The sequence below is a fragment of the Xenopus laevis genome, chromosome 6L (assembly GCF_017654675.1).
Source record: "Xenopus laevis strain J_2021 chromosome 6L, Xenopus_laevis_v10.1, whole genome shotgun sequence".
Classification (NCBI taxonomy): domain Eukaryota; kingdom Metazoa; phylum Chordata; class Amphibia; order Anura; family Pipidae; genus Xenopus; species Xenopus laevis.
Genome location: NC_054381.1, coordinates 102,515,767 through 102,542,615, shown reverse-complemented (window position 1 = coordinate 102,542,615; position 26,849 = coordinate 102,515,767). Strand labels below are relative to the sequence as shown.

General features: G+C 39.9%; 1 protein-coding gene across 2 annotated transcripts in view; it reads right to left on the bottom strand.

Annotated features, from left to right (window-relative positions):
* Positions 1 to 26,123, bottom strand: part of pard6g.L (par-6 family cell polarity regulator gamma L homeolog) — a 68,530-nt gene extending 42,407 nt beyond the window's left edge. Inside the window, exon 1 of one of the 2 annotated variants that reach the window (XM_018267836.2) lies at positions 25,783 to 26,123. In XM_018267836.2, coding sequence (XP_018123325.1) covers positions 25,783 to 25,854 — 72 coding nt within the window. In that variant the 5' untranslated portion in view covers positions 25,855 to 26,123. Of the gene's footprint in view, positions 1 to 899; positions 933 to 25,782 lie in introns of those variants that run through there. The other variant, XM_018267837.2, reaches the window with a different exon arrangement.
* Between the last annotated feature and the right edge of the window lie 726 nt (positions 26,124 to 26,849).

The following is a 26,849-nucleotide window of genomic DNA, read 5'->3' as shown; positions in this document are numbered from 1 at the left end:
AATCAAACAAATAATTGATGTTTTCAAAGTTGGCTACAGGGGGTCACCATCTTGTAACTTTGTTAAACATCTTTGCAAGACTAAGACTGTGCACATGCTCATTGTGGTCTGGGCTGCTAAGGGATCGTCATAAACAAAGCTGCTTGAGTTCTGCATGGCTGGGAAGTAAGGCGGGGGCTCCCCCTGCTGTTCATAAGTATGATTGTTTCCCTGCTCAGCAGTTAGGGACCGTCTGATAATTCCTACCCACAGCAGTAAATGAAGGGAGAATTTCACTGCATGCAGTCAGGTTTCTTATAAAAATGGTACAAAATGTTTTAATTAAAGTATACTGGAGATAGGTTTCTTTTTCATTAAAGAAATTAAAAATGGGATTTTATTTTTTTGCCTTTACATGCCCATTAATTAACAAGGCTATAGTAGAAATGACTTCTGCTACACTGTTTCAAGAGACAGAAAGAACAAATAGGGATAAACAAATACTGCTTTTAATTGCAATTTTGTTCTGTTTCAAATTACATTTGAACCATCAAATGGAAAATTTCTAACGAATCTATTATTAAAAACTTGCTCAGTATTTCAATTTGTCATTTTGTTTTTTTTTACAGAGAGAACAATGAATTCGGATCGGATTCAGCAGTCGTGATACTGTAAAGCTAATATCTATGGTTCTGTAATTTTGGCTAATAGAAGTATACAGCATAGTTATTCAGATTAGCAAATACTATTTGTCTAAAACATATTGATGAAAGGTGAATATCTCCATTAATATGATATCTTAATCATACTTGAAATATATAGTAGACCAATTCAACTATGAATAACTAATTTCTTTGATTAATCTTTCCTATTTCAGCCACACAAACACAATAAGAAAAAAAAAAAAAAAGGTTAATTACCACTCAATCTAGAAGGTTGTTTTCAAAGGGGGCCTAAATATAATGAAGAGGAAGAGAAAAACAGATATTATGTCTAATCTATAATGAAGGCGATATATTAATTACAGAAGCAGCTTTCCTTTCCCAACCACATATGCTCTTCTGTATTTAAAGTAAATGGAGCCATAATTCTTTATGACAAGTCCCAACACAAATAGACGACAATATTACCATAGCCATTACATGTCTAATCTTAGGAAGAAAACACAGATTTTAACAGTGTATACATATATATTTAAAAAAAAGTTTTTTTATTTAATATTTTCAAACATTGCACATAATTACAGAAATGTCTGTTCTTGATTGTAAAGCACAATGGGGCATTTTTAATGACTATTAACCTGATGCCATAAATATGTCAGACGCCACCAAATTGATTACTAAACGAATGCAATTTACCTGCTTAATAACACCAAACTAACTACAAGGGATTTGAAATTGAACTATCATACATATGGGGTCTTTGCCAAGTTGGTTCAATATATCATTTGACCCATAAGTATTACAGGGCTAAGCTTCACACCGACGGACACCAAACAGTTAAAAGAAATAGTTGAAACAAGCCATCATACATATTATTAGCTGGGATGTTTATAAAAAGCCTGTGATGTTCCAGTTCTTAAGAAAACAAATAGGCCTAAGATGATAAATGTCTGTTTGCATATCCAAGTGATATTTATAGGTAGTTTATGTTTACATGACATCTATGAATATATCTTTGCTTTTGTATATGATAACTGCAGAGCAAATACTGTCTTACAACAACAGAAGGACATTCTCAAATACCCTATAGCCAGCATTCACATTATAATCAGTGATAATATGTTACACAGATTTCTGGCAATATAGGACATAGTCCATCCATAACAAATGTTTTCTTCCAAATATCTGCAGATCTATCAAAGGAGAGAAAACAACTGGACCAAACATTACGCATTTCTGTCTTTTTCATAGACTTTAGTGGATAATGTGAGGTCTAAATTGGTGCAAAATAATGGCATCAAATCTTGCGTTTCGGTAAAAATAAAGCACACAACTTGATAAATGCGCAGTTTATTTTACACAGCTTTTTACACCGTTTTTATGGTGTTAATTGTTTTACAAAGTATGATAAATAAGCCCCATAGTAGACAATGTTCTCTGGTGTACAGCAGCTTTTATATTTTTAGAAAGGCATCTGTCTCTATTCGTTTAAAGGGGATGTTCACCCTTCACACACAGACTCTTGTAAAACTTCACAAGACAAAAGTCATGAAATTTACAAGTCTGCTGGTTATTATTATTAACATGTATTTATAGAGGGCCAACATATTGTGCAGCACTGATCACTCAGACTTCTGCATAACAGCACTGGAAATTATGATCAAGTGGAGTTAACTTTATAGCACTGATGCAGGTGACCAACGGAGTATGCTCCAATGCCATGGACGTTTGCCTGAGCCCCATCCTCGCTGAAGTGTTGTACATCATTGGGTTTATGATAAGTAAAACCCTTAGAAATATGCAGTAAGCATACTGGAATTTAAGGCAATTAAGGGACTATGGGGTCAGTGCTTAAAGTGATTCAGTCATGATTTTTATGATGATGTTTTTATTTATAAATTACACTGCAAATAATTCACTCTACATTATAAAATTTCATTCCTGAACCAGCAAGTGTATTTTTTTGTTGTTGTAATATTGGTGTGTAGCCAGCCATCTCAGGTCATTTTGCCTAGTTATGTGCTTTCAGAAAGAGCCAGCACTTTAGGATGGAACTGCTTTCTGGCAGGCTGTTTCTCCCACTAAATGTAACTGAATGTGTCACAGTGGGACCTAGATTTTACTATTGAGTGCTGTTCTTAGATCTACCAGGCAGCTGTTATCTTGTGTTAGATCTGGTTACCTTCCCATTGTTCTGTTGTTAGACTGCTGGGGGAGAAAGGGAGGGGTGATATCACTCCAACTTGCAGTAAAGAGTGACTGAAGTTTATCAGAGCACAAGTCACATGACTGGGGACAGCTGGGAAACTTACAATGTGACTGGCCCCATGTCAGATTTCAAAATTAAATATAAAAAAAAATCAGTTTGCTCTTTTGAGAAACGGATTTCAGTGCAGAATTCTGCTGGAGCAGCACTATTGACTGATGCATTTTGGGGAAAAAAGTATTTCCCATGACATTATCCCTTTAAAGGAGAACTAAACCCCCAGTACCTAAAAAGCCCCCCTTAACCACCTGGCATTGCTCCACGTATTGTGCATTAGTAACAACTATATGCTACAAACATGTTGCAAATGGAAAAGGCTACTGACATTATGCTACTTTTAGAAAGGTGAACATCCCCTTTAAATAGGAGATTATACAGCAAAACCTCAATTTTACATCCCCCGATTTTCAGTTTCCCCTCATTTTACATTGTTGTTTTGTGGTCCTACCTATATATTATAATAATAAATTTCCCTGGATTTTACACCATTTTTTCTCTGGTCCCCTCAAAAATGTGAAACGGGGGTTCTACTATATCATGAATGCTCTAGTGCAGGATATTCCACACAAAAAAAGAACCACTTATCCTGCTGTTGCCATTTTAAGTTTGGATTTTACTGAATGTCCCAGAAAGAAATGTCAATTACAAACCAACCAACTGATATTAAAGTTTTCAATTACATAATAAAATCATATCACAAGAACATTGGATTTCGTTTAGGAATGGTTGACCATGCCGGCTGATTATTCTCTATCTACAGATTTTAGCCAGCAAAGTACAGTTCTACAGCAAGTGACATATAAACAGGACAACTAGATGATATACAGTTTGCTCAGGGTTAACAAATCAATGCTACCATTCAAACGCTGGTATTTAGCGCTGCTGCTGAGCAGCTGTTAGAGAGATGAAGGCAAGGAACATAATGAAATATGGCAGAAAAGAAATATTTCTCAGAGAGCAGATGTTAGATGGGGGAAAGGATCCTGCACAAGGAACTCATTTGTTAGTATATTTGTATTAATGTGCTTATGTAGGAGATGCCATACTACAAAACTACATGCAATTCCAGTTTTGAAGATTATTGTACAGGCAGAGGAGAGCATAAAGTGTTGCTTAATACAGCAATTGCAGTTTTGAAGATTACATGGGAGATTATACAGAATGTCCTTGTGTCTGTATATCTATAGATACACATAACAATGTTACATTCCAAACAATGAAAATTATTATTGTTTTCTATGCAGATACCCAGATAACAGCAATGATTGATCTATATCAAAAAGTTTAGTTCAAACTTGCACTGTCTGGTACGTTAAAAAAGTATTCAAAATCCGATTTTATCACATTAGTCAAGCAAAACTAACAATATCAATTATTTGAAACTTGTTTCCTTCAGTCTGGGAATTCATAATTACAGCAAGCAGGCAGGAGCCATTTTGTGGACACTGTTATTAAGGCAAGTCTGGTATCATCTCAGAATCTTGTTTGTGCCCCAGAATGGGGACTCGATGGCCATCCCCATGCACTGCTTACACAATTAAATGATGAACAGAACTGGGGAATGTAAATATAAATGTAAATATATATATATATATATATATATATATATATATATATATATATATATATATATATATTTTATATATATATATATTTTTTTTTTTAATGCATATTATAGAAAGATTTGCTGTCCACCACATGATTATGTTTAAGGAAAGACAATAAATCAGACTTTTATCATAATTTACATTACAACATGGAGTATCAGATTTTTTGGGACAGATAAGTCTACTTGTCCAAAGACTGCAATGTAGTAGTTTTATCAATAGACTCCAGGAAAAAAAAGTGATACCAGAGGCCAAGTAATGATCTAATTGTATGACCTTCCTTTCAAACTGGATTCTTATACTCCATTTGTATTGTGCCAATACATTCCACAGTGCATTAAATAGATTTCATCATTCACAAAAGTCCATCCAACAGCAAAGACTACACATCAAAGCTAATGTCATCATAAACCATTTCACTGGGATGTTTGGATTACCATTCTATTACAGAAGTTCAGTAGGATCTATTACCCCAGAATTCTTGGGACCAGTGGTTTTTCAGAGAGGGGATTTTTTCTATAATTTCGATCACCATAACTTAAGTCTACTAAAAATCATTAAAATATTAAGTAAACCCAATAGAACGGATGTGCCACCAATGTGGATTCATACAGCTAAGTTAGGATCAAGTACAAGGTACTGTTTTATTATCAGAGAGGAAAAGAAAATCATTTTTAAAAATGAGAATTATCTGCTTATAAGGAGTCTATGGGAGATGGCCTTTATGTACAACAGATTTACGGAGAAGGGATCCCATACCTTTAGCATGTTTTCCTAGTTGTGTAGCAAATTAAACAAATGACAAAAATCTGATGATACCTGGATTGTGCAAAATCTTATAAACTTTAGAAAAGGTTGGGCTAATGGTTCCTCTCATTTTTTAAGGTGCATGGTTGGTCTATAATGGACTCAGGACATTTTGAATAGTAATTTATGAGGGACTTTCTTTTGGTTTTTGAATTAACTTTGGTCTGCTTCAGAAGTTGTAATACAGTTGATAATAATTTGCTGAGTAGCCATAGGGGCAGCTATTCAATTCCAGAAGGGCTATAGGGCTAGAGATGTCGCGAACTGTTCGCCGGCGAACTTGTTCGCGCGAACATCGGGTGTTCGCGCTCGGCGGAAGTTCGCGAACGTCGCGCGACGTTCGCCATTTTGGGTTCGCCATTGTTGGCGCTTTTTTTTGCCCTCTCACCCCAGACCAGCAGGTACATGGCAGCCAATCAGGAAGCTCTCCCCTGGACCACTCCCCTTCCCTATAAAAACCGAAGCCCTGCAGCGTTTTTTCACTCTGCCTGTGTGTGCTGAAGAGATAGTGTAGGGAGAGAGCTGCTGCCTGTTAGTGATTTCAGGGACAGTTGAAAGTTTGCTGGCTAGTAATCGTTTTGATACTGCTCTGTTATTGGAGGGACAGAAGTCTGCAGGGGTTTGAGGGACATTTAAGCTTAGGTAGCTTTGCTGGCTAGTAATCTACCTTCTACTGCAGTGCTCTGTATGTAGCTGCAGTGGGCAGCTGTCCTGCTTCTGATCTCATCTGCTGACTGCTGCAATAACAGTAGTCCTTGTAAGGACTGCTTTTATTTATTTTTTTGTTGTTTTACTACTACTACTACTACTACTACTACTATAAGAGCCCAGTGCTATTAGTCTAGCAGTGTTGGGGAGTGGGACTGGTGTGCTAATCTGCTGCTCCTAGTAGTTCAGCAGCACCAACTTTAATTTTTTTTTTTAATATTCATTTTTTTTTTATTTTACTTTTTTTTATTTTACTACCGCTGTAGTAGTGTATAAGTTGACCTTTTAGGCATTATTTGCCCTGTAGGCATTATTTGCACACTGTTTTCTTCAACCCGCCATCGAGCTGTGTGACCTTGTTCACATTCTGTCTAAATATCCATAATATTACCGTCTCCAGAAAAAACACCGGAGTCACTTTTTTCAAGCAGCCATAATATATTTTACGTAATCCGTATCCACCGCTGTAGTAGTGTATACGTTGGCCTTGTAGGCATTATTTGCACACTGTTTTCTTCAACCCGCCATCGAGCTGTGTGACCTTGTTCCCATTCTGTCTAAATATCCATAATATTACCGTCTCCAGAAAAAACACCGGAGTCACTTTTTTCAAGCAGCATTCATATATTTTACGTAATCCGTATCCACCGCTGTAGTAGTGTATACGTTGGCCTTGTAGGCATTATTTGCACACTGTTTTCTTCAACCCGCCATCGAGCTGTGTGACCTTGTTCCCATTCTGTCTAAATATCCATAATATTACCGTCTCCAGAAAAAACACCGGAGTCACTTTTTTCAAGCAGCATTCATATATTTTACGTAATCCGTATCCACCGCTGTAGTAGTGTATACGTTGGCCTTGTAGGCATTATTTGCACACTGTTTTCTTCAACCCGCCATCGAGCTGTGTGACCTTGTTCCCATTCTGTCTAAATATCCATAATATTACCGTCTCCAGAAAAAACACCGGAGTCACTTTTTTCAAGCAGCATTCATATATTTTACGTAATCCGTATCCACCGCTGTAGTAGTGTATACGTTGGCCTTGTAGGCATTATTTGCACAGTGTTTTCTTCAACCCGCCATCGAGCTGTGTGAGCTTGTTCACATTTTGTCTAAATATTGATAATATTATCGTCTCTAGAAAAACCACTTGAGTTACTTTTTTTCAAGCAGCATTCATATATTTTACGTAATCCGTATCCACCGCTGTAGTAGTGTATACGTTGACCTTGTAGGCATTATTTGCACACTGTTTTCTTCAACCCGCCATCGAGCTGTGTGAGCTTGTTCACATTTTGTCTAAATATTGATAATATTATCGTCTCTAGAAAAACCACTTGAGTTACTTTTTTTCAAGCAGCATTCATATATTTTACGTAATCCGTATCCACCGCTGTAGTAGTGTATACGTTGACCTTGTAGGCATTATTTGCACACTGTTTTCTTCAACCCGCCATCGAGCTGTGTGAGCTTGTTCACATTTTGTCTAAATATTGATAATATTATCGTCTCTAGAAAAACCACTTGTTACTTTTTTTCAAGCAGCATTCATATATTTTACGTAATCCGTATCCACCGCTGTAGTAGTGTATACGTTGACCTTGTAGGCATTATTTGCACACTGTTTTCTTCAACCCGCCATCGAGCTGTGTGAGCTTGTTCACATTTTGTCTAAATATTGATAATATTATCGTCTCTAGAAAAACCACTTGAGTTACTTTTTTTCAAGCAGCATTCATATATTTTACGTAATCCGTATCCACCGCTGTAGTAGTGTATACGTTGACCTTGTAGGCATTATTTGCACACTGTTTTCTTCAACCCGCCATCGAGCTGTGTGACCTTGTTCACATTTTGTCTAAATATTGATAATATTATCGTCTCTAGAAAAACCACTTGAGTTACTTTTTTTCAAGCAGCATTCATATATTTTACGTAATCCGTATCCACCGCTGTAGTAGTGTATACGTTGACTTTGTAGGCATTATTTGCACAGTGTTTTCTTCAACCCGCCATCTAGCTGTGTGTATTATCGTTTCCAGAAAAACCAACTGAGTTTTTGTTGTTGTTGTTGTTTTTTTAAAAATAATGCCAGGCAAAGGCAGGCCGCCACGCAGAGGCCGTGCTAGGGGCCGTGCTGCTATGCAATCCTGTGGCCCTAGCAAATTTCCCAGTTTTAAAAAGCCAATGACCCTGAACTCCCAAAATGCTGAAGAGGTAGTTGACTGGCTTACACAGCACACCCCATCCTCTACCGTTTCTAACTTTACCACAACATCCTCCTCATCCTCCACTGCTATGGCCACCCCACGTAACACTTCCTCCACCACCGGTGCCCCTTCTTCACTGGGGTCAGAGGAGTTATTTTCCAATGAGTTTCTTGAACTGAGTAATGCGCAACCATTATTGCCAGAAGAAGATGAAGGAGATGAGGACCTTACACCAGATTTAATTCTGGCAGAGAACACGATAGAGATGGACATAATGAGTGATGAGGAGGAGGTCCCCGCTGCTGCTTCCTTCTGTGATGTGTCAGAAGAAATTGATGCATCTGAGGAGAATGATGATGAGGAGATTGATGTTTTGTGGGTGCCTAGTAGAAGAGAGCAAGAGGAGGGTAGTTCAGATGGAGAGACGGAGAGTCAGAGAGGCAGTAGGAGAATAAGACTTAGAAGAAGCAGGGAGGACAGCCCGCAGGGATCAGCAGGGCAACAACATGTATCGGCACCTGTGTTCAGCCGGCCAACGCACCCGCCATTGCCGCCAATACCGCCAACTCCGCCAACTTCTACTGTTACCGCCAGATCGCACACTTCCAAAAAGTCAGCAGTGTGGGATTTTTTTAATGTGTGTGCCTCTGACAAAAGCATTGTAATTTGCAATGAGTGCAGTCAGAAACTGAGCCTTGGTAAGCCCAACAGCCACATAGGTACAACTTCTATGCGAAGGCACATGAGCGGCAAGCACAAAGCACTTTGGGAGCAACACCTCAAAGGCAACAGGCAAACTAAAAGCCACACTCCTTCTGGTCCAGCATCTTACTGCTCTACCTCTGCTCTCCTTGACCCGTCTGAACCACCCTCCACTCCGCCTTCCACCTTGACCACCTGTTCCCATTCCCAGTCATCTGCCACCAGCCAAGTTTCTGTGAAGGCCATGTTTGAGCGTAAGAAGCCAATGTCTGACTGTCACCCCCTTGCCCGGCGTCTGACAGCTGGCTTGTCTGCACTCTTAGCCCGCCAGCTTTTACCATACCAGCTGGTGGACTCTGAGGCCTTCCGCAAATTTGTAGCAATTGGGACACCGCAGTGGAAGGTACCCAGCCGCAATTTTTTTTCTAAAAAGGGAATACCACACCTGTACCAACATGTGCAGAGCCAAGTTACCGCATCTCTGTCACTTAGTGTTGGGCCAAAGGTCCATATGACTACTGACGCATGGTCCTCCAAGCATGGTCAGGGCAGGTATGTCACCTACACTGCCCACTGGGTGAACTTGGTAATGGCTGGGAAGCAGGGAATGGGTAGCTCAACAACAACAGTGGAGTTGGTGTCACCGCCACGGATTGCACGCGGTTCTGCCACCACCTCTACTCCTCCATCGCTCTCTACCTCGTCTTCTTCTTCTTCTTACTCTGCTGCTGGGTCCTCCTTCTCCTCCTCCACACCTGTGCACCCCCAGCTCCCCCTAGGCTATTCGACGTGCCAGGTACGCCGTTGTCACGCTGTCTTGGGGATGACGTGCCTGGAAAGCAAAAACCATACCGGATCTGTACTCCTGTCATCTCTGCAGTCACAGGCCGATCGGTGGCTGACCCCACACCAACTGCAGATCGGAAAAGTGGTGTGTGACAATGGAAGCAATCTGTTGGCAGCGTTGAGACTAGGCAATTTAACACATGTGCCCTGCATGGCACATGTGTTAAATTTAATAGTCCAACGTTTTGTCTCCAAGTACCCAGGATTCCAGGACGTTCTCACCCAGTCCAGAAAGGTGTCGGCCCATTTCAGACGTTCCTACACAGCCATGGCACGCCTTGCTGACATTCAGCAGCGCTACAACATGCCAGTCAGGCGTTTGATTTCTGACAGCCAGACTCGCTGGAATTCAACGCTCCTTATGTTGGAACGTCTGCTGCAACAACAAAGGGCCGTCAACGAGTACCTTTTTGAACTGGGTGGTAGGACTGGATCTGCACAGCTGGGGATTTTTTTCCCCCGTTACTGGGTGCTTATGCGCGATGCCTGCAGGCTCATGCGACCTTTTGAAGAGGTGACAAATATGGTCAGTCGCACCGAAGGCACCATCAGCGACCTAATACCCTTCGCTTTCTTCCTGGAGCGTGCCGTGCGACGAGTGACAGATGAGGCTGTAGACCAGCGTGACGAGGAGCTGGAAGCGCACGATTTCTGGTCGGAATCACCAGAACGAACCCAGGCACCTGCTGCAACGCAGGGAGAGGTGCCAGAAGTGGAGTCAGAGGAGGAAGGTGGCTTTGTGGAGGAGGAGGAGGAGGACCAACAGGAGCAGGCTTCCCAGGGGGCTAGTGGTGACCTTTTGGGGACCCCTGGTCTTGTACGTGGCTGGGGGGAGGAGACCGTGGATGATGCAGTCCTTGATAATGAGGAAGCGGAGATGGATAGCTCTGCATCCAACCTTGTGAGAATGGGGTCTTTCATGCTGTCATGCCTGTTGAAGGACCCCCGTATCAAGAGGCTTAAGGAGAAGGACCTGTACTGGGTCGCAACGCTACTAGACCCTCGGTACAAGCATAAAGTGTCAGAAATGTTACCAACATACACAAGTCCGAAAAGATGCGGCATTTACAAACCAGCCTGCAAAACATGTTGTACAATGCTTTTAAGGGTGATGTCACTTCAGGAACTCATCAACATTCCAGGGGCAGAGGTGCCAGTAATCCTGCCACGAGCACACCTGCAAGGACAAAGCCCTTTGGCCAGTCTGTAACGTCAGACATGCAAATGTTTTTCTGTCCAAGGCAGCGCCACAACCCTTCTGGATCCACCCTCAAAGAACGCCTCGACCGGCAGGTAGCGGACTACCTGGCATTAACTGCAGATATCGACACTCTGAGGAGCGATGAACCCCTGGACTACTGGGTGCGCAGGCTTGATCTGTGGCCAGAGCTGTCACAATTTGCCATGAACCTCTTGTCTTGCCCAGCCTCAAGTGTGCTCTCAGAAAGGACCTTCAGTGCAGCAGGAGGGATTGTAACTGAGAAGAGAACTCGCCTAGGTCACAAAAGTGTCGATTACCTGACCTTTATTAAAATGAATGAGGGGTGGATCTCGGAGGGTTACTGCACGCCGGAAGACTTGTTCTGACTTCTATGCAGCTGTCCTTCTCTTCAAGCCTCATGACTCCACACACAGCTGTCCTTTAGCGTCCTCCTCCTCCCTCCGCCACCGTTACAAACTAGGGTGCAAACCCTACTGGTTTAATTTTTTCTGGCCTCTGTGCTTCAGTGGCTGCAACCAAAAAACTGGGCAAACAATGTCTACAAGGTCAACGTATGGCAAAAAATGACTATTTTCAGCATTTATATGGCATATTTTTTCTGGCAACTGTGCTTCAGTGGCTGCGTCCAAAAAAATGCATATTTTCTGCATTTATATGGCATAATTTTTCTGGCAACTGTGCTTCAGTGGCTGCGACCAAAAAAATGCATATTTTCTGCATTTATATGGCATAATTTTTCTGGCCTCTGTGCTTCAGTGGCTGCAACCAAAAAAATTTATATTTTCAGCATTTATATGGCATAATTTTTCTGGCCTCTGTGCTTCAGTGGCTGCAACCAAAAAAATTTATATTTTCAGCATTTATATGGCATAATTTTTCTGGCAACTGTGCTTCAGTGGCTGCGACCAAAAAAATTACTATTTTCAGCATTTATATGGCATATTTTTTCTGGCCTCTGTGCTTCAGTGGCTGCGGCCAAAAAAACTGGGCAAACAATGCCTACAAGGTCAACGACGTTGACCTTGTAGGCATTGTTTGCCCAGTTTTTTTGGCCGCAGCCACTGAAGCACAGAGGCCAGAAAAAATATGCCATATAAATGCTGAAAATAGTAATTTTTTGCCATACGTTGACTCAACGTATATGGCAAAAAATGACTATTTTCAGCATTTATATGGCATATTTTTTCTGGCAACTGTGCTTCAGTGGCTGCGACCAAAAAAATGCATATTTTCTGCATTTATATGGCATAATTTTTCTGGCCTCTGTGCTTCAGTGGCTGCAACCAAAAAAATTTATATTTTCAGCATTTATATGGCATAATTATTCTGGCAACTGTGCTTCAGTGGCTGCGACCAAAAAAATGCATATTTTCTGCATTTATATGGCATAATTTTTCTGGCCTCTGTGCTTCAGTGGCTGCAACCAAAAAATTTATATTTTCAGCATTTATATGGCATAATTTTTCTGGCAACTGTGCTTCAGTGGCTGCGTCCAAAAAAACTGGGCAAACAATGTCTACAAGGTCAACGTATGGCGAAAAATTACTATTTTCAGCATTTATATGGCATATTTTTTCTGGCAACTGTGCTTCAGTGGCTGCGTCCAAAAAAACTGGGCAAACAATGCCTACAAGGTCAACGTATGGCAGTTGTTTAAAGAGAACAGTAGATTACTAGCCAGCAAAGCTACCTAAGCTAAAATGTCCCTCAAATCCCTGCAGACTTCTGTCCCTCCAATACAGAGCAGTATCAAGCAGATTACTAGCCAGCAAGCTTACTATCATCTGTCCCTGAAATCACTAACAGCTCTCCCCCTACACTATCTCTTCCAAGCACACACAGGCAGATTTTTCAGATACATTTTTGCCCTTGATCCCCCTCTGGCATGCCACTGTCCAGGTCGTTGCACCCTTTAAACAACTTTAAAATCATTTTTCTGGCCAGAAATGTCTTTTCTAGATGTTAAAGTTCGCCTTCCCATTGAAGTCTATGGGGTTCGCGAACCGTTCGCGAACCGCTCGCATTTTTGCGCAAGTTCGCGAATATGTTCGCGAACTTTTTTTCCGACGTTCGCTACATCCCTATATAGGGCATATATCTGCAGAACATTTATTCCGTTTAGAATATAATGGTTTTAGCACTTAAGAGGATAAACAAGGAGCAAAATGTAATTCATTCTTTACACATCTATAGGAAAATTTTACATATGCAACAGGGCTATTGTTGCCATGGAATAGTTAATTTGCAGATGCTGAATTAACAGATATAACCTGTAAATATAATAAACCACCTGGTGGATTGTAGATTATTGTTCCTCATAGAAAACATTTGTTGAAACGGTCCATTTGGCCTATGGGGAAGCTGGGTGGCGTACTGCCCATGTACAGCCACCGATAGGATGCTTTCCATTATTCATGTTTTAAAATGGCTTGAAAAATTAATGCTTATTAAATACAAAGTGAATTTTAATCCACGTGGTAGTTTAACACATTTGAGATGGTGGTCCCTGACGAGAAGTCTTCTTTTCATGAAGTTATCACACCATGCACCCCTATTTCTTGCTCAACTAGAGCCATATAAATATACACAATATATACAATATAAAGGCATTATACTGATTAGGTTGTTTAAACTAGCAACTTCAACACCTGCAGGAATGACAGCATTCTGTAATACTGAAATAAATATAATTATTATATTCAGTGAGCGTGCAACATTTTGTTTAAGTCTGTAACAATGGTTAAACTAGGAAAAATACATGGTCTAAAATGCTTGGTCTAAAATTAGCAAAACAATCTGCAATAAAATTTGCTACCATCAAGGATACCAACACATTGTATAAAACCAGGGCCGGAACAGTACAATTCTTTGCATAGTATCATTATTATTACAATATTAAAGAGAAGCAAAACAATTGTTCAGACCGGGCTGTAGCTATTTTCACATCTATGGTCTCATCCGCCTGCATTTTAAATAGCAGAGAATAAAGTCACTGTGTTACTTTATAATTGCCCTAACTACACAGCTTCTCATAATCACCACCTAAGTTTATGGTACTGAAGCTCAAGGAACAGTTGCTTATCTTATGCAGGAAGCACATGAGTACATCTAGGCCTTCCTTTCCATTACTGAAACAAAATGGTCTCCAAAAATGGAGAGAAAGAAAATAAAATTAAAAAATTTAGATTACAGTAATAACATGCAAGCTCGTAAAATTCTTTAATATAACCCTGTAACTGTTAAAATTAAATCTTCTAAATTATCGTAATAAGCAAACAGTGCAAAACATGTTTCCTGAAACCACAAGAGATGTATTCTGTTTGATAAAACAAGACTAAAGTCCTGCAATCTCCTCTTCTGTTTTAACGTCTCATGCAAAACATTTTTACACTGAAAGACATTTTAACAGTGCTGTCCAGCTTTTACCATGGAGATAGACTACTAGTTTCCACATGATCAGGGCTGCTTCTGCCATGAGGCAAGGTGAAACCCTTGCCTCAGGCGGCAGCGAGCGGCCAGTTACAAGGGGCGGCAAAAAGCCGCCTCTTGTAACTTTAAGAGCCGAACTTCCGGGTTTTAACCCGAAAATTCGGCTCCGCTAGTGCAAAGAGCGCTCTAGCGCTCAATGCACTAGCGATACTGCGCCTTGAAACCCGCTCCGACGCAAATATTTAAGCGCGGAGTGGGAGAGGAGGGGGGCGGCATCTGGGCTGCTGCCTCAGGCGGCAGCAGCCCCAGAATCGGTGCTGCACATGATATACATGGGTGTCCAAAGAAAAATCTTCAGGGTGGGGCAAGTAGGTGAATCTCAAGTATCCCAAGCAAAATGTCTATAAATATGTTTGTGGCAAAGACATAAATCTAGGGCTGAAATTGTTAATGCACTTGAAAGAACTATTGGACAGCTAAAATGGTTGTGGGATTAAATAGCCTGATGGTAACAAGAAATGCTATGCAGAGGAAATTATATAAAAGAGTCATAACTCTGAGCCAATGTAGCCATCTTTAGGGTAAGGCCACACGCGGAGATTTTGTCGCCTGTCGACTAATCGCCTCGTCTTTTGAGTGACTATCTCCCCGAACTGCCTCAGCGTTTTTCCCCATAGGCTAGAATGAAAAGTCGTCTGCGCTAATGCACACGCGGCAATGCATTTTCAATAGTCGCCCACAGTTGAGGCAACTGAATCTCCTTGTGTGGACTAGCCCTTATCCACTTTACAAGCAAATCAATGCATTGTTTTTCTTAATTACACACTTGCATCGACTCCTAGGGGGGAATTCACAAAAGTAGGGGAACGAAAAAATGTCTTTAAAATGTCGTAGAAAGTGTCGTAGCAACAGCCGACAAATTCACAGAGCATTTCTCCGCCAATTTTCCGACATGTACGACACTTTTGAATTAGTGTCGTTAAAAGTGGGTGTGTTTTTTTCGGCGCCACTTTTCCCGTCATTTTTATGAATTACTCGTAAACTCATTTTTTTTACTGACAACTTTTCAGACACTTTAGGCTCTCCAAAACGAAAATGTCGGTCTAATTGTCTTTTGAAAAGTCTTGGTAAATGTCGTTTGTACGATGAAAAGATATACGACATTTTAGAAAATTGACGGATTTAAGAGACATTCAGAGACGGTAACATCTGCCTTTGTGAATTTGCCGTTCGTACGACATTTTACAAATTTGTCGACCGCCACTTCTGGGTTACTTATTTTACCGACACTTTTGTGAATTCCCCCCATACAGTCTCAGACTAGCGAGACATAACCAATCTGCTGGAATCCGCTCAATTTTGCCTCTTTATTGACAGGCACAGTGTCGGTCTGGGTACATACATACACACAGAGCAGATTTTGGAGTGAAAACATGCATTTCTGCTGAAACCCAGTACAAATCCAGAAATAACCTGCATTGTTCAGAGCAGACAAACAACTGATCCCTTATGTAGTAGTGGTACTGGGAGCTCCAGTAGTGGTGCAGGCACAGGCAGAGGGTGATGTTTTCGTTTGGGAACTACAGCTTTTTACTACACATTTCATAGTCAAATAGCATAATTCATGCAAGCACATACAATAAAATGCCAATTTGATGCATAAGCCTCCCGAATATAGTTTTAGTGCCAATGTCTTGTCAATTATCTCCATGTGGTAACATAAAAAAATAGGGCCCTCACAGTGTAATCATGGTCTCAACTCAATATAGAATGCCCCAGAATACAGGGGATAATAATGTTTATAACACACCAGAAAACACAACAGAATGATTACAGTGCCAATAACAATGGTGCCAGTTCCTAATTAATAATACCACTAGATGACAAGGCTGGATAGATACACAGTGCCAGTTGTAAAGCGGATAGCTCAGATCCCAGGGGAGAATAAATATTGTGCAGGTCCTGCTGGCAGTGTACATGGGCTTTACTCAATCAGGGACTCAGGCAGGTGCACAAACACACTCATACACACACATATATACACACTCACATATGTTTAGGCTTTTGAAGGCACTGCAACAGAAGCACATGTAACAGGCACAGTTGCACAAGTAGAGAAAGTGTGACAATGCTTAGCAAACACACTTATACACAATTCCTTAGGCAGCAGCACAAAGATATAAATTCCTTCCCCTTCAGAAAGCTTTGAATTGTTACAATTAAAACACATTACTAGTGACAGCACAGATTTACCAGGGGTGACAAATCTCGCCATCTGCCATTGCCTAAAGGATAAATCCTTATAACTGTACTAATTGACAATAACCATTAGAACTGCTAGGTAAGGTGGGCTTAGTCTATGGCCAGACAAAGTGGATATCAGCCATGTCTGCCTGCGTTTCTCTGCAGACCTAGGTCCGCTTGGTCTGGCCCTAGCCAGGAACAGTAACCCAAACAAATAAAAATATGTTAAAGTAATTAAAATATAATATAGAGTTGCCCTGCACTGGTAAACGGTGTGTTTGCTTCAGTAATACTACTATAGTTTATATAAACAAGCTGCTGTGTAGACATGGGGGCAGCCATTCAAGGCACAGGTTACAAAGCAGATACCAGATGCACTCTGCAGAATACCATTGTTTTTGATTATAGAGTTCTGTTATATGCTAAGTAACCTGTGCCTTTTCTTCTTTTTCAGCTTGAAGAGCTGCCCCTATGGCTTCACATATGCTTATATAAACTAAAGTAGTCTTTCCGAAGCAAACACACCAGTTTTACCAGTGCAGCAACATTACATTTTAATTGCTTCTTTTTTTTTTTTTAACTTCTCATTTAAAAGGAGAAAGAAAGTAATTTTATACTTGGGGTGCCAAAAGTTACCCCGAGTGATTGTATTTACTTACCCGACACTGCAGGCTGGTGCTCCTGTCTGCAGAAATCTGCACCAGCCCAGGGTTACTTCAGTGAGCACCATGGAGAGATCCTCTTCCAGCTTTTTCTTTCAGCTCTCAGTTGCACATGCGCAGTAGAGCATAAAGCCGCACTTTAACAAAAAGCCGGCTATTTTGTTCTACTGCGCATTCATCTTCCCGGGGGAAATTTTAAGAGCGAAGAAGCAGGAAGAAGATGGCTCAGTGGTATTCGCTGGAAGCACCGCATGTCGGTGCAGTTTTCTGCTGATAGTAGCACTAGCCGGAGTGTCAGGTAAGTAAATACAATCACTTGGGGGTGCCTAACTTATACAAAATTACTTTCCATCTCCTTTAATGCCTCTTCAGCGATCCAGTCCTTTAGTTTAATCAACTTTAATGAGGTTGTATACTTTTTTTAAATTAAAGGAACAGTAACATCAAAAAATGTAATTGTTTTAAAGTAATACAAATATAATGCAGTGTTTCCCTGCACTGGTAAAACGTCTGGGACTATTGTTTATATAAATAAGCTGCTGTGTAGCCATCGGGTCAGCTATTCAAGAAGAAAAGGCGCAGGTTACACAGCAGATAAGCTCTGTAGAACATTATGGTGTTATCTGTTATCCACTGTTCAACCTGTACCATATAGCCTTTTTTTTCAATTTCCGCCATTGCTATTCAGCAGCTTGTTTATATAACTATAGTAGTGTTTCTGAGGCAAACATATCAGTTTTACTAGTGCAGGGCAACACTACATGATATTTTTATTACTTTCATTTTTTGGTGTTACTGTTCCTATAAACACAAAACATAACTAAATTCAGTAACCTTTACTAGTTCTACAATGTTTAAGCCTTATGGCTGATCTCTGTTAAAAGGCACCAAATCCTAATATTGATTTTACAGAATTTAAGAAAACATAATTTTTAAAAATAATTTATTGGTTACAGTATTTGCAATTTTTTTTTAATATAGGAGAACTAAACCCCCCTAGTAACAATAGCCTCCATAACTACCTTCTATCACTCTCCTCACCTGTCCCTCCCCACCAGGGTCGGACTGGGCTGGTGGGACACCGGGGGAAAAAAACGGCCCGACACCCTCTCCCGATCTGCCTGTCCTACACAAAAACTATAAATAACAGTTTGGAGTTGGAGAGGTGAGGGGGTTGATGGAAAGTAGTTAAGGGGGCTATGGTTACTAGGGGGTTGTTCTATTTAAAGCTAGGGTCACACCCTACAGGGCAAGAATACGCTGCCCCACTGCTCCTCTTCTGCTGCTACATTTTTGATTTACAGATTGGAACGTTGCTTAGAAATGCATAATATTAATCCATATTTATGTGCCGACGTATTCTGCAGTGGTTAACAATATAATGGTCTCTACATCATATGTACCCACATTGATTCAGAAACACTGGGGATGTGCAGGAGATACGATAGTTTTTAAAAAAAATTCTGTGTGCCAAACCCCATTGCTCTTGTCCCGATGATGTAAATTTGAGCAAATAAAAAAGAGAGGATGGTGCACCGAACGACAGCGGGCCTAGGGGCGCCCGATATATAAATCCGGCCCTGACAACAAGGATTAATTATAGCTTAGTTTGGATCAAGTACAAGTATTATTTGGATATAATTAAGTCTATGGGAGACGGCCATCCCATAATTCAGAGCTTTCTGGATAATGGTTCCTATATCTGTACAAATATTGGGTGATAAAGGATGTAAAGAGAGCCCTGCTCATTAGAGTTTACACATTTAAAATCTATTATATGATTAACCAAAATCCCACGTATCACCTTTTTAAACATATTTCAGATGGGAGATGAAAAGACACAGAGAGGGTTAAACAGGTCTTTAACTGCTCATATCATGTTGTTTATTTAACCCCTTTCATTGCCGTCCCTGCTTTCTTTAAACCTCACAGAACCCTTGTCTCAATTGTTTTGTTAACCCACTTCTGATGTCTACATGACTTTATCACTTAGATGCCAGGAAACAATCTGCCTTTTTCAGGAATTTCAAAGTTTTTTTAATCTTTTGAATTTTGGTGTACAACAAAAAATGTAAGATGTGTTTTGCTGTTCTCTGGTGGTAGAGATAAGGAGCTTTTATCTGGTTTTATTTGAGCAGGACATAATTGCAGAAATAATTGAGTCCATCACATGGTTGACAGCAGCTATCTTAAATGTTAAATCACATGCAGGATTTTTCTACTCTGAGTGGCTGGCTTCTTAGATCACTGCAAGGATCCCAATTAGCAATTCACAAGAGACCACAATGAAGCATTCCAACACACATCACTGATTGCCACACAAGGAGAAGAGAGCAATACTGTGGGGACACAGCACTAATTTAAAACTCTAGTTAAAGGGACAGTATACCTCTTGTTCAACAACAGTTCAATGAATAAAGCTGGCCATAGATGTGCAGATTGTATTCTTTGTACGATAACAGTTCGCATTTCAATCGTTCCTTTCAGTGTAACAATCTACAACTAAACATTCAGATTAAATAAGTAGGAAAAATAAATCAGATGATCTTCTGGCCATTAACTGATGGACAGCAATCGTACGAAAGTTATGCCCGGTAAATAGTACTGACAGTTACGGATTTGTCAGGCAATATTTACAAAGATATTATCTTTAGCTGACAGAAAGTTGACACAGTCCGAAAATCATACAAACCTTTGTTTCATAAAACTATACCTTTGCATCTATGGCCATCTTAAGCTTTGTGCTTAACATAATTTTCCTATTGTTTTAATTTACAAAAAAAATCAATAGTTTTTGATTTCTTGAGCTAGACACTGAAACTGGAGCTACTACAAAATATAGATTTCTCGTGATTAAATAAAAGTATAATTAGCATAAGCCCTATTCAATAAACTCATGTTGAGCAAAGGGAGTTTATTATTTACAAAAGCCCGACAAGGAACTTAGGCACTGGCAGGGGCTGCTGACTGCATTCTTCTAAAACCTTCGCAGTCATACCTCTATTACTAACAATATGATTTGTACACACTCACATAAGACACAAGTGGTTTATCATCAGTTAAATAATAATGCAAAAGTACAAACTACTCTTCCAGAGTAAGGGCTTAACAGAGCTCATTCCAACAGAACCGAGTTGAATGCTGAACATACAATGGTCTGTTAAAGGTGGTCATACACATTACAATTACAATCTTTCTTACAACCATCGGTGTGAAACATAGATGAGTTTTGTTAATTGCACTGTAGGGGAGAACTCTTAGGAGCAGGCCCTTATGCAATGCTTTTATAGCCTTCTACCACAGAGAATACACATATACTCCCATTTAGATTATAAGGTCTATGGGGCAGGGACCTCCTTCATTTTGTCTCCTTGAAAATAAGATTTTAATCCTTATTGTTACTGTACTTTTGATTTTTTTTGCATTGCATATTGTAATTTTTATTTATTATTGTAATGACCCAATTTGTTCTACTACTTTATTTTCCTGCTATACCGTGCTTCGCTCTCAAGTAGCACTATACAAATAAAAATACACAAATATACATGGTTATGTTCATATACACCATATAACCAGTCTTGGCCCAACATTATACACGTATTGCAATTTATTGATGCAAGAGATGATTTGCCTCAGGTCAGAAAAACAAACCAGACTTTCCTGTTTGTGATTAATAATTACATTCACATGCATGGCTGCTCATACAGCACTTTCAATTTCATGGATACACAATGTGGCACATACACCTTGCAAATCAATACTCACTCACCTTCTCGATTACATAATCTCTCATTATTGTTTTGTTCTCCCACTGCAGAACACCACAATAATGCAAAATAAAAATAATTTCGCTGCCAGAGCGTGCAGAACTATGACACAGATATTCCTTCCATGATGACATGCACTCAAGTCAAAACAACCATCATTATTATATTATATATGCAAGGAAGTGGCAGCCATAACTGTATGGATAACCCATCTGTACTGAGGATTAGGGAAGAAATATTATCTCCACCTTTAAAGGAACCAGAGCACCAAAAAAGTGTTTTAAAGCAAGGAAAATGTAATGTGCGGTCGTCTTGCAATGTACAACTGGTGTGTTTGAGTCAGAAAATTTACTAGAGTTAATATAAACAAGATGCTGTGTTGCCATGGGGGCAGCCATTTACAGCTGAAAAGGCACAGGATACACAGCAGATAACAGATAAGCTCTTTGGTATACAGTGGGATTCTATAGAGCTTATCACTGTGTGGGGGGGGTACTGGGAAAATATTTCTACGATCATAGCTTGCACACAGAGATGACATAAATGATGCCAGCATATACCCCAAACCAAGCATGTTTCTGCAAGATTATCATAGGTTATAGTGTCCCATATATATCACTGGACTGGGGCCAAGAATGGGCCGCTATGTGCTTCATCAGATATAACATTTGCATATTACTACTGTTAACACAGATACATCATTATTTAGAAACCAAATTTGGACTACAAATGTGACCCCCACTCTCATCCTAGACCCCTGATAAAAAATTGATGTTACTGGTCCTTCAAAGGTGTTGTTCACCTTTGAGATCATTTTTTCAATTTTTATTTTTGAAGATTTTTGAGTTATTTAGCTTTTTATTCAGCAGCTCTCCAATTTGCATCTTAACCAATCTGGTAACTAGGGTCCAAATTACCCTAGCAACCATGAATTGATTTGAATAAGCAACTGGAATATGAAAAGGTGAGGCCTGAATAGAAGGATCAGTAATAAAAAGTAACAATACATTTGTAGCCTTACAGAGCCTTTGTATTTTAGAAGGGACTCAGTGACGCCCAAAGCTGCAAAGAGTCAGAAGAAAAAAGGAAAATAACTATAACATAATAAAAGTTACCTTAAAGGTGAACCACCCCTTAAAACATTATTGGACAAATTTGGACTACAAATGTGACCCCCACTGAAAAGTTTACACTGCTAAATGTCTTACATATGTGCATTTCACAAATTCCTAGTGACTTTTCATATTGCAGTGAACCCAACATCTGTTATAATGTAAAGGTCTGGTTTGGTCTACCCAAATGGCACTAGCAAGGTCATTTTAAAGGAGCACCTTTAAGTTAACTTTTAATTTGTTACACAATGGCTAATTCTAAGCAACTTTTCATTTTGTTTTATAGTTTGTTTGTTTTTTTATAGTTTTTGCCTACTTCTGACTTTTTCCAGCTATAAAATGGGGATCACTGATCCCATCTTAAAACAAATGCTTTGTATGGCTTCAAATTTATTAGGGATGCACAGAATTCAGGATTCGGTTCGGGATTTGGCCAGGATTCGGCCGAATCCTTCTACTTTTTATTACTCATCCTTCTATTCAGAACTTCTCCTATTCATATTCCAGTCTCTTGTTCAAATCAATTCATGGTTTCCATGTTGATTTGGACCCTAGCAACCAGATTACTGAAACTGCAAACTGGAGAGCTACAGAATAAAAAGTTAAATAACTCAAAAACCACAAATAATAAAAAATGAAAACCAACTGCAAATTGTTCTCTGAACAACCCCTTAAAATTAAAAGTATAATGAATTACATTTGTGGCCATAGATGAACAGCTATAGAAGAACCAAGTTCTGTTTGTCTCTATTTTCCTTGCTGCATACAACTTTGTATGGCAAAATGTAATAATAATAATAATATTATTCCATAGAAATCAATCTTTCAGATCATCAAAATGTAAAGAAGGAATGAGATACCTGTCTTCAGTCTGCAATAAAAGGTTCCCTAAGGAGATAAACGAAGAATTAACTACTGTAAAAAAAAAAATCAAGTTACTTGCTTGTTATCAGTACACTATGTTACTATCTGGAAATGTAAAATGACTTAGTGTCCGATAAGATCTAGAAAGTGTCTTGTACTGTGAGTCTTCATGAACCGTGTCACATCTGCCCCATCATGAAAGAATGATGAGAAACATCGCTCTGCCTTACTAATAAAGATAGCAGGAGCCCAGGACACTGCTTTGAGCAACACATGCAAGTTATAACAGGACAGCAGATGAAAGCTTTGCAGATGACTACAGGCAGGAGGGTGTGCTGACTCACAAAGAGGTGTGGAAGGCTCCTGCTAAAATCCTGTAAAATGTTGACTGAAAAAACTGAGAAAGCCAGAAACAATGTGCTTAATAGCTATATTGTTACAGGCTCCCCCAAAATCCTACCAGCTTCACCCTACTACCCACACTGAAATGCAATTTTGGAGTTTATTTTTCAGCAAAGAAAAATTCAGAATAGTTCTGTGAACTGGGAACAAAAAGAAACCCTGGATATTTTAGGCCTCTTTGCAAGGGAAAGATTAAAATAAAATGTTACCAGTAGGCTATAAAAGTATTTCCAGCTACCAGCCTGCAGGGTAACTCTCTTAGACCACAACATATGCACACAGTTAAGAATGGCTTTTCGTTGCAAGAGAATACAGATTATTAGTCTTTCATTCTTTTTTTGGTCCACTAACAAACATAGCAACAAAATATGAAATGTTCATTTTGGTTAAGTGAAAAATGCTCTTGGAATAAGAAGCTCAGAGGGGGCACAGTGAGGCACGATACCCAGATTCTACTGACAATGGAATAATAGATGTAAAAAAAGGAGATGAACATTGATGTTTAAGATAATATGGTTCATCTCAACTCAAGCTGCATGCGGCTCTTTTTATAGACTGGGAACCTATTCTCAGGATGGAAAGACTTTACAAATATTCCAAGATGCTCTCTGAATGGAAATGGCATTGGGTTTTAATAAAATGCTGTGCTAGCTTTAAAAAGATACAATCATTTGTAAAACATGCAACAGCAAACAGAATGTTGACAGTGTATTTTAATTGCCAGTGCCAGGGGAGGATTTTATCCCCGCAGCTAAATGAAGAATAAGACAAATAATTAGGTTAAGTATCTTTCAATCTGCTCTGTTCTAGAAACACTGGTAAATACTTCTATGCATGTCACAACAAAAGCCAATTTATTACTCAGTATGACTGTACCTTTAAGAGTAAGCAGTCTGTTTTGAAATTGAAGGGGCATATTTATATAGCTGTACAGAAAAACGGGGTTAAAATAAAAACTGCATTGCTACTTTAACACTTCTGTACACACTTGAGTGCCTCTGTTTTTTTTAACACCACAAATTCTTATCCCAGACATCCCCATTTATTAGAATGTTTTTTTGCCAGGTCTAAGCAGTGTAAAAAGTAAAATAAAGCACATATTAGATTATATTTCTGAAATTGTGATGCATAGTATTAAGTCAAGCATATGGACAACAATAGAACACTATAGCTCCGCCATTTCCTTTACACAACTTAATAATAAAACATTAAAAATCTCCACCCAAAAACTGTTTTTGCATAATGTGCAATTCTAGCCAACTTTTCAATATACATTAATTAGCCATTTACAACGTTTTATAATTACAACTGAACTCGATTACTTATCAAAAGAAGTCAAGCCATATCAAGAGGACAGTGATGTGAATCTAGTCTGCATAGGACCTGACCTGCAACTCCCAGAAACCCCTGTAAGGGTAAGGTCACACTGGGCGTTTCAAGGAGATTTAGTGAGCCTTCCCTCACTCTTGCGTTGGCTAAAAAGAAAAAACGCCAGCACTGAGCACACGCGGTGATTCGTTTTCCATAGTCGCCCGAAGTTTCCTCACGAGAGATGGGCACGATGGCGGGTCCTGTGGGCAGCCATTTAGCGCTGGAGTCTTAGGTTCTATTCTAGCCTCAGCTTTGATTTTAAATCTCTGTTAAGCAGTGGGGAATATGTATATAAAGGCCATTAATGATGGCAGAACTCAGGTCCAACAATAACTAGAAGACCATGGGATGAACACCCCTCCTTCAGGGATTGCTAAAAATACAGTACAACAGTAGGCCTGAGAATGTGAAAAGTTTCTAAGCACAATACAGTATGGGATTATTGATGAATGGAGGATCCCTGCATTGACTGCTCATTAAGACACATGGCTACTGAACACATGCACTTAATTGAATAAAAACAAGTATGTGCATCCAAACAATAACAGGGACACGCAGAGTGGGAATCGCTGGGAGTAAATATGGTCTCAAAGCTTCTCCACGAATTCTTCACATTCCCCGACTGTAGAAACAAAAGAAATGGCTTGGACGTTACCCCCAGCAACACATGCACTGGAGAGGATGCCCCCAGGCCAAGCATCTGCACACTGAAGCTACACAGCATCTCGCGGATCTCTAAGGCTGCTGGGTGTTGTAGTTCAGGTTACAGGCTGCACATCCTTAATCCATTCATTACAAGCAAGATCCGGCGATGAAACAGCCGTGCAAATACATAAAGGTATGTATTTATTTATATTTATGTATGTGGGTTAGAGAGAAGGAGATGAGCTGCAGAAGAGCTTCCTATAGGAAAACTCACCTTGCTTTTTACCTCCACCGAGCTGCTCGCCACATACCGCAACGTCTGGGACTTACTAAAGCTGCGGTTCATCTTCAAGGCTCAACCCCCTCCCCAATAGTCACCCAGCCGAGATGCCACCAGGCTGGATGCCGAGGCGTCGGAGAGCGGGGAGCAGCTTCTCTTCTCTGTGTCTCTCTCTGTGTTGCACTGGGCTCTCCTATCCGCACGCAGCTGCCGCTCCTGTTTGGAATAATCGGGCCGGAGCGCAGCCCGCGGTGACGTCACAATGCAGCGCCCAGCCCCAGTCACACACTCACTCACATACGTACTGACTCACATCCATCCAGCAGCAGCAGCAGCAACTCCGACTCTTTCCCACGTGCTGTGTGAGCGGCCGGCACCGGTCACCTCACTGTCCTCGGAGGTCGGGTACCTCATGGGTTGTTTTTGTATAAAGTAAAAACAATACCTGCCACAGTTATCCGGTTATGACTGCCCATATAGGCGCTCAACTTGAACACATTGTTTCACAGTATGGATTGGCTTCCTTTACATTTAGTTTTGTTGTACAATAAGTGCGCCTTAAATAATTCTTCTTCTGTGCTCAAATTAGGTTTAAAAAGACACACGTCCATCAAGTTCAGCCTTTTATATATACATATAGAACCTGCCTAACTGCTACTTGATCCAGAGGAAGTAAAAAAAAAACCCCATTGAAGCCTCTCCAATTTGCCTCAGAGGCAGAAAAAAATTCTTACTGACTCCAATTGGAGCAGACCCTGGATCTACTTGTACTATGAGCTACTGTATCTCCCATAACCCTCTATTCCCTCACTTGCTAAAAAGCCATCCAACCACTTCTTAAAGGGATACTGTCATGGGAAAACATGTTTTTTTCAAAACGCATCACTTAATAGTGCTGTTCCATCAGAATTCTGCACTGAAATCCATTTTTCAAAAGAGCAAACAGATTTTGTTATATTCAGTTTTAAAATCTGACATGGGGCTAGACATATTGTTAATTTCCCAGCTGCCTCCAGTCATGTAATATTAAAGGGGTGGTTCACCTTCAAACTAGTTCGTTT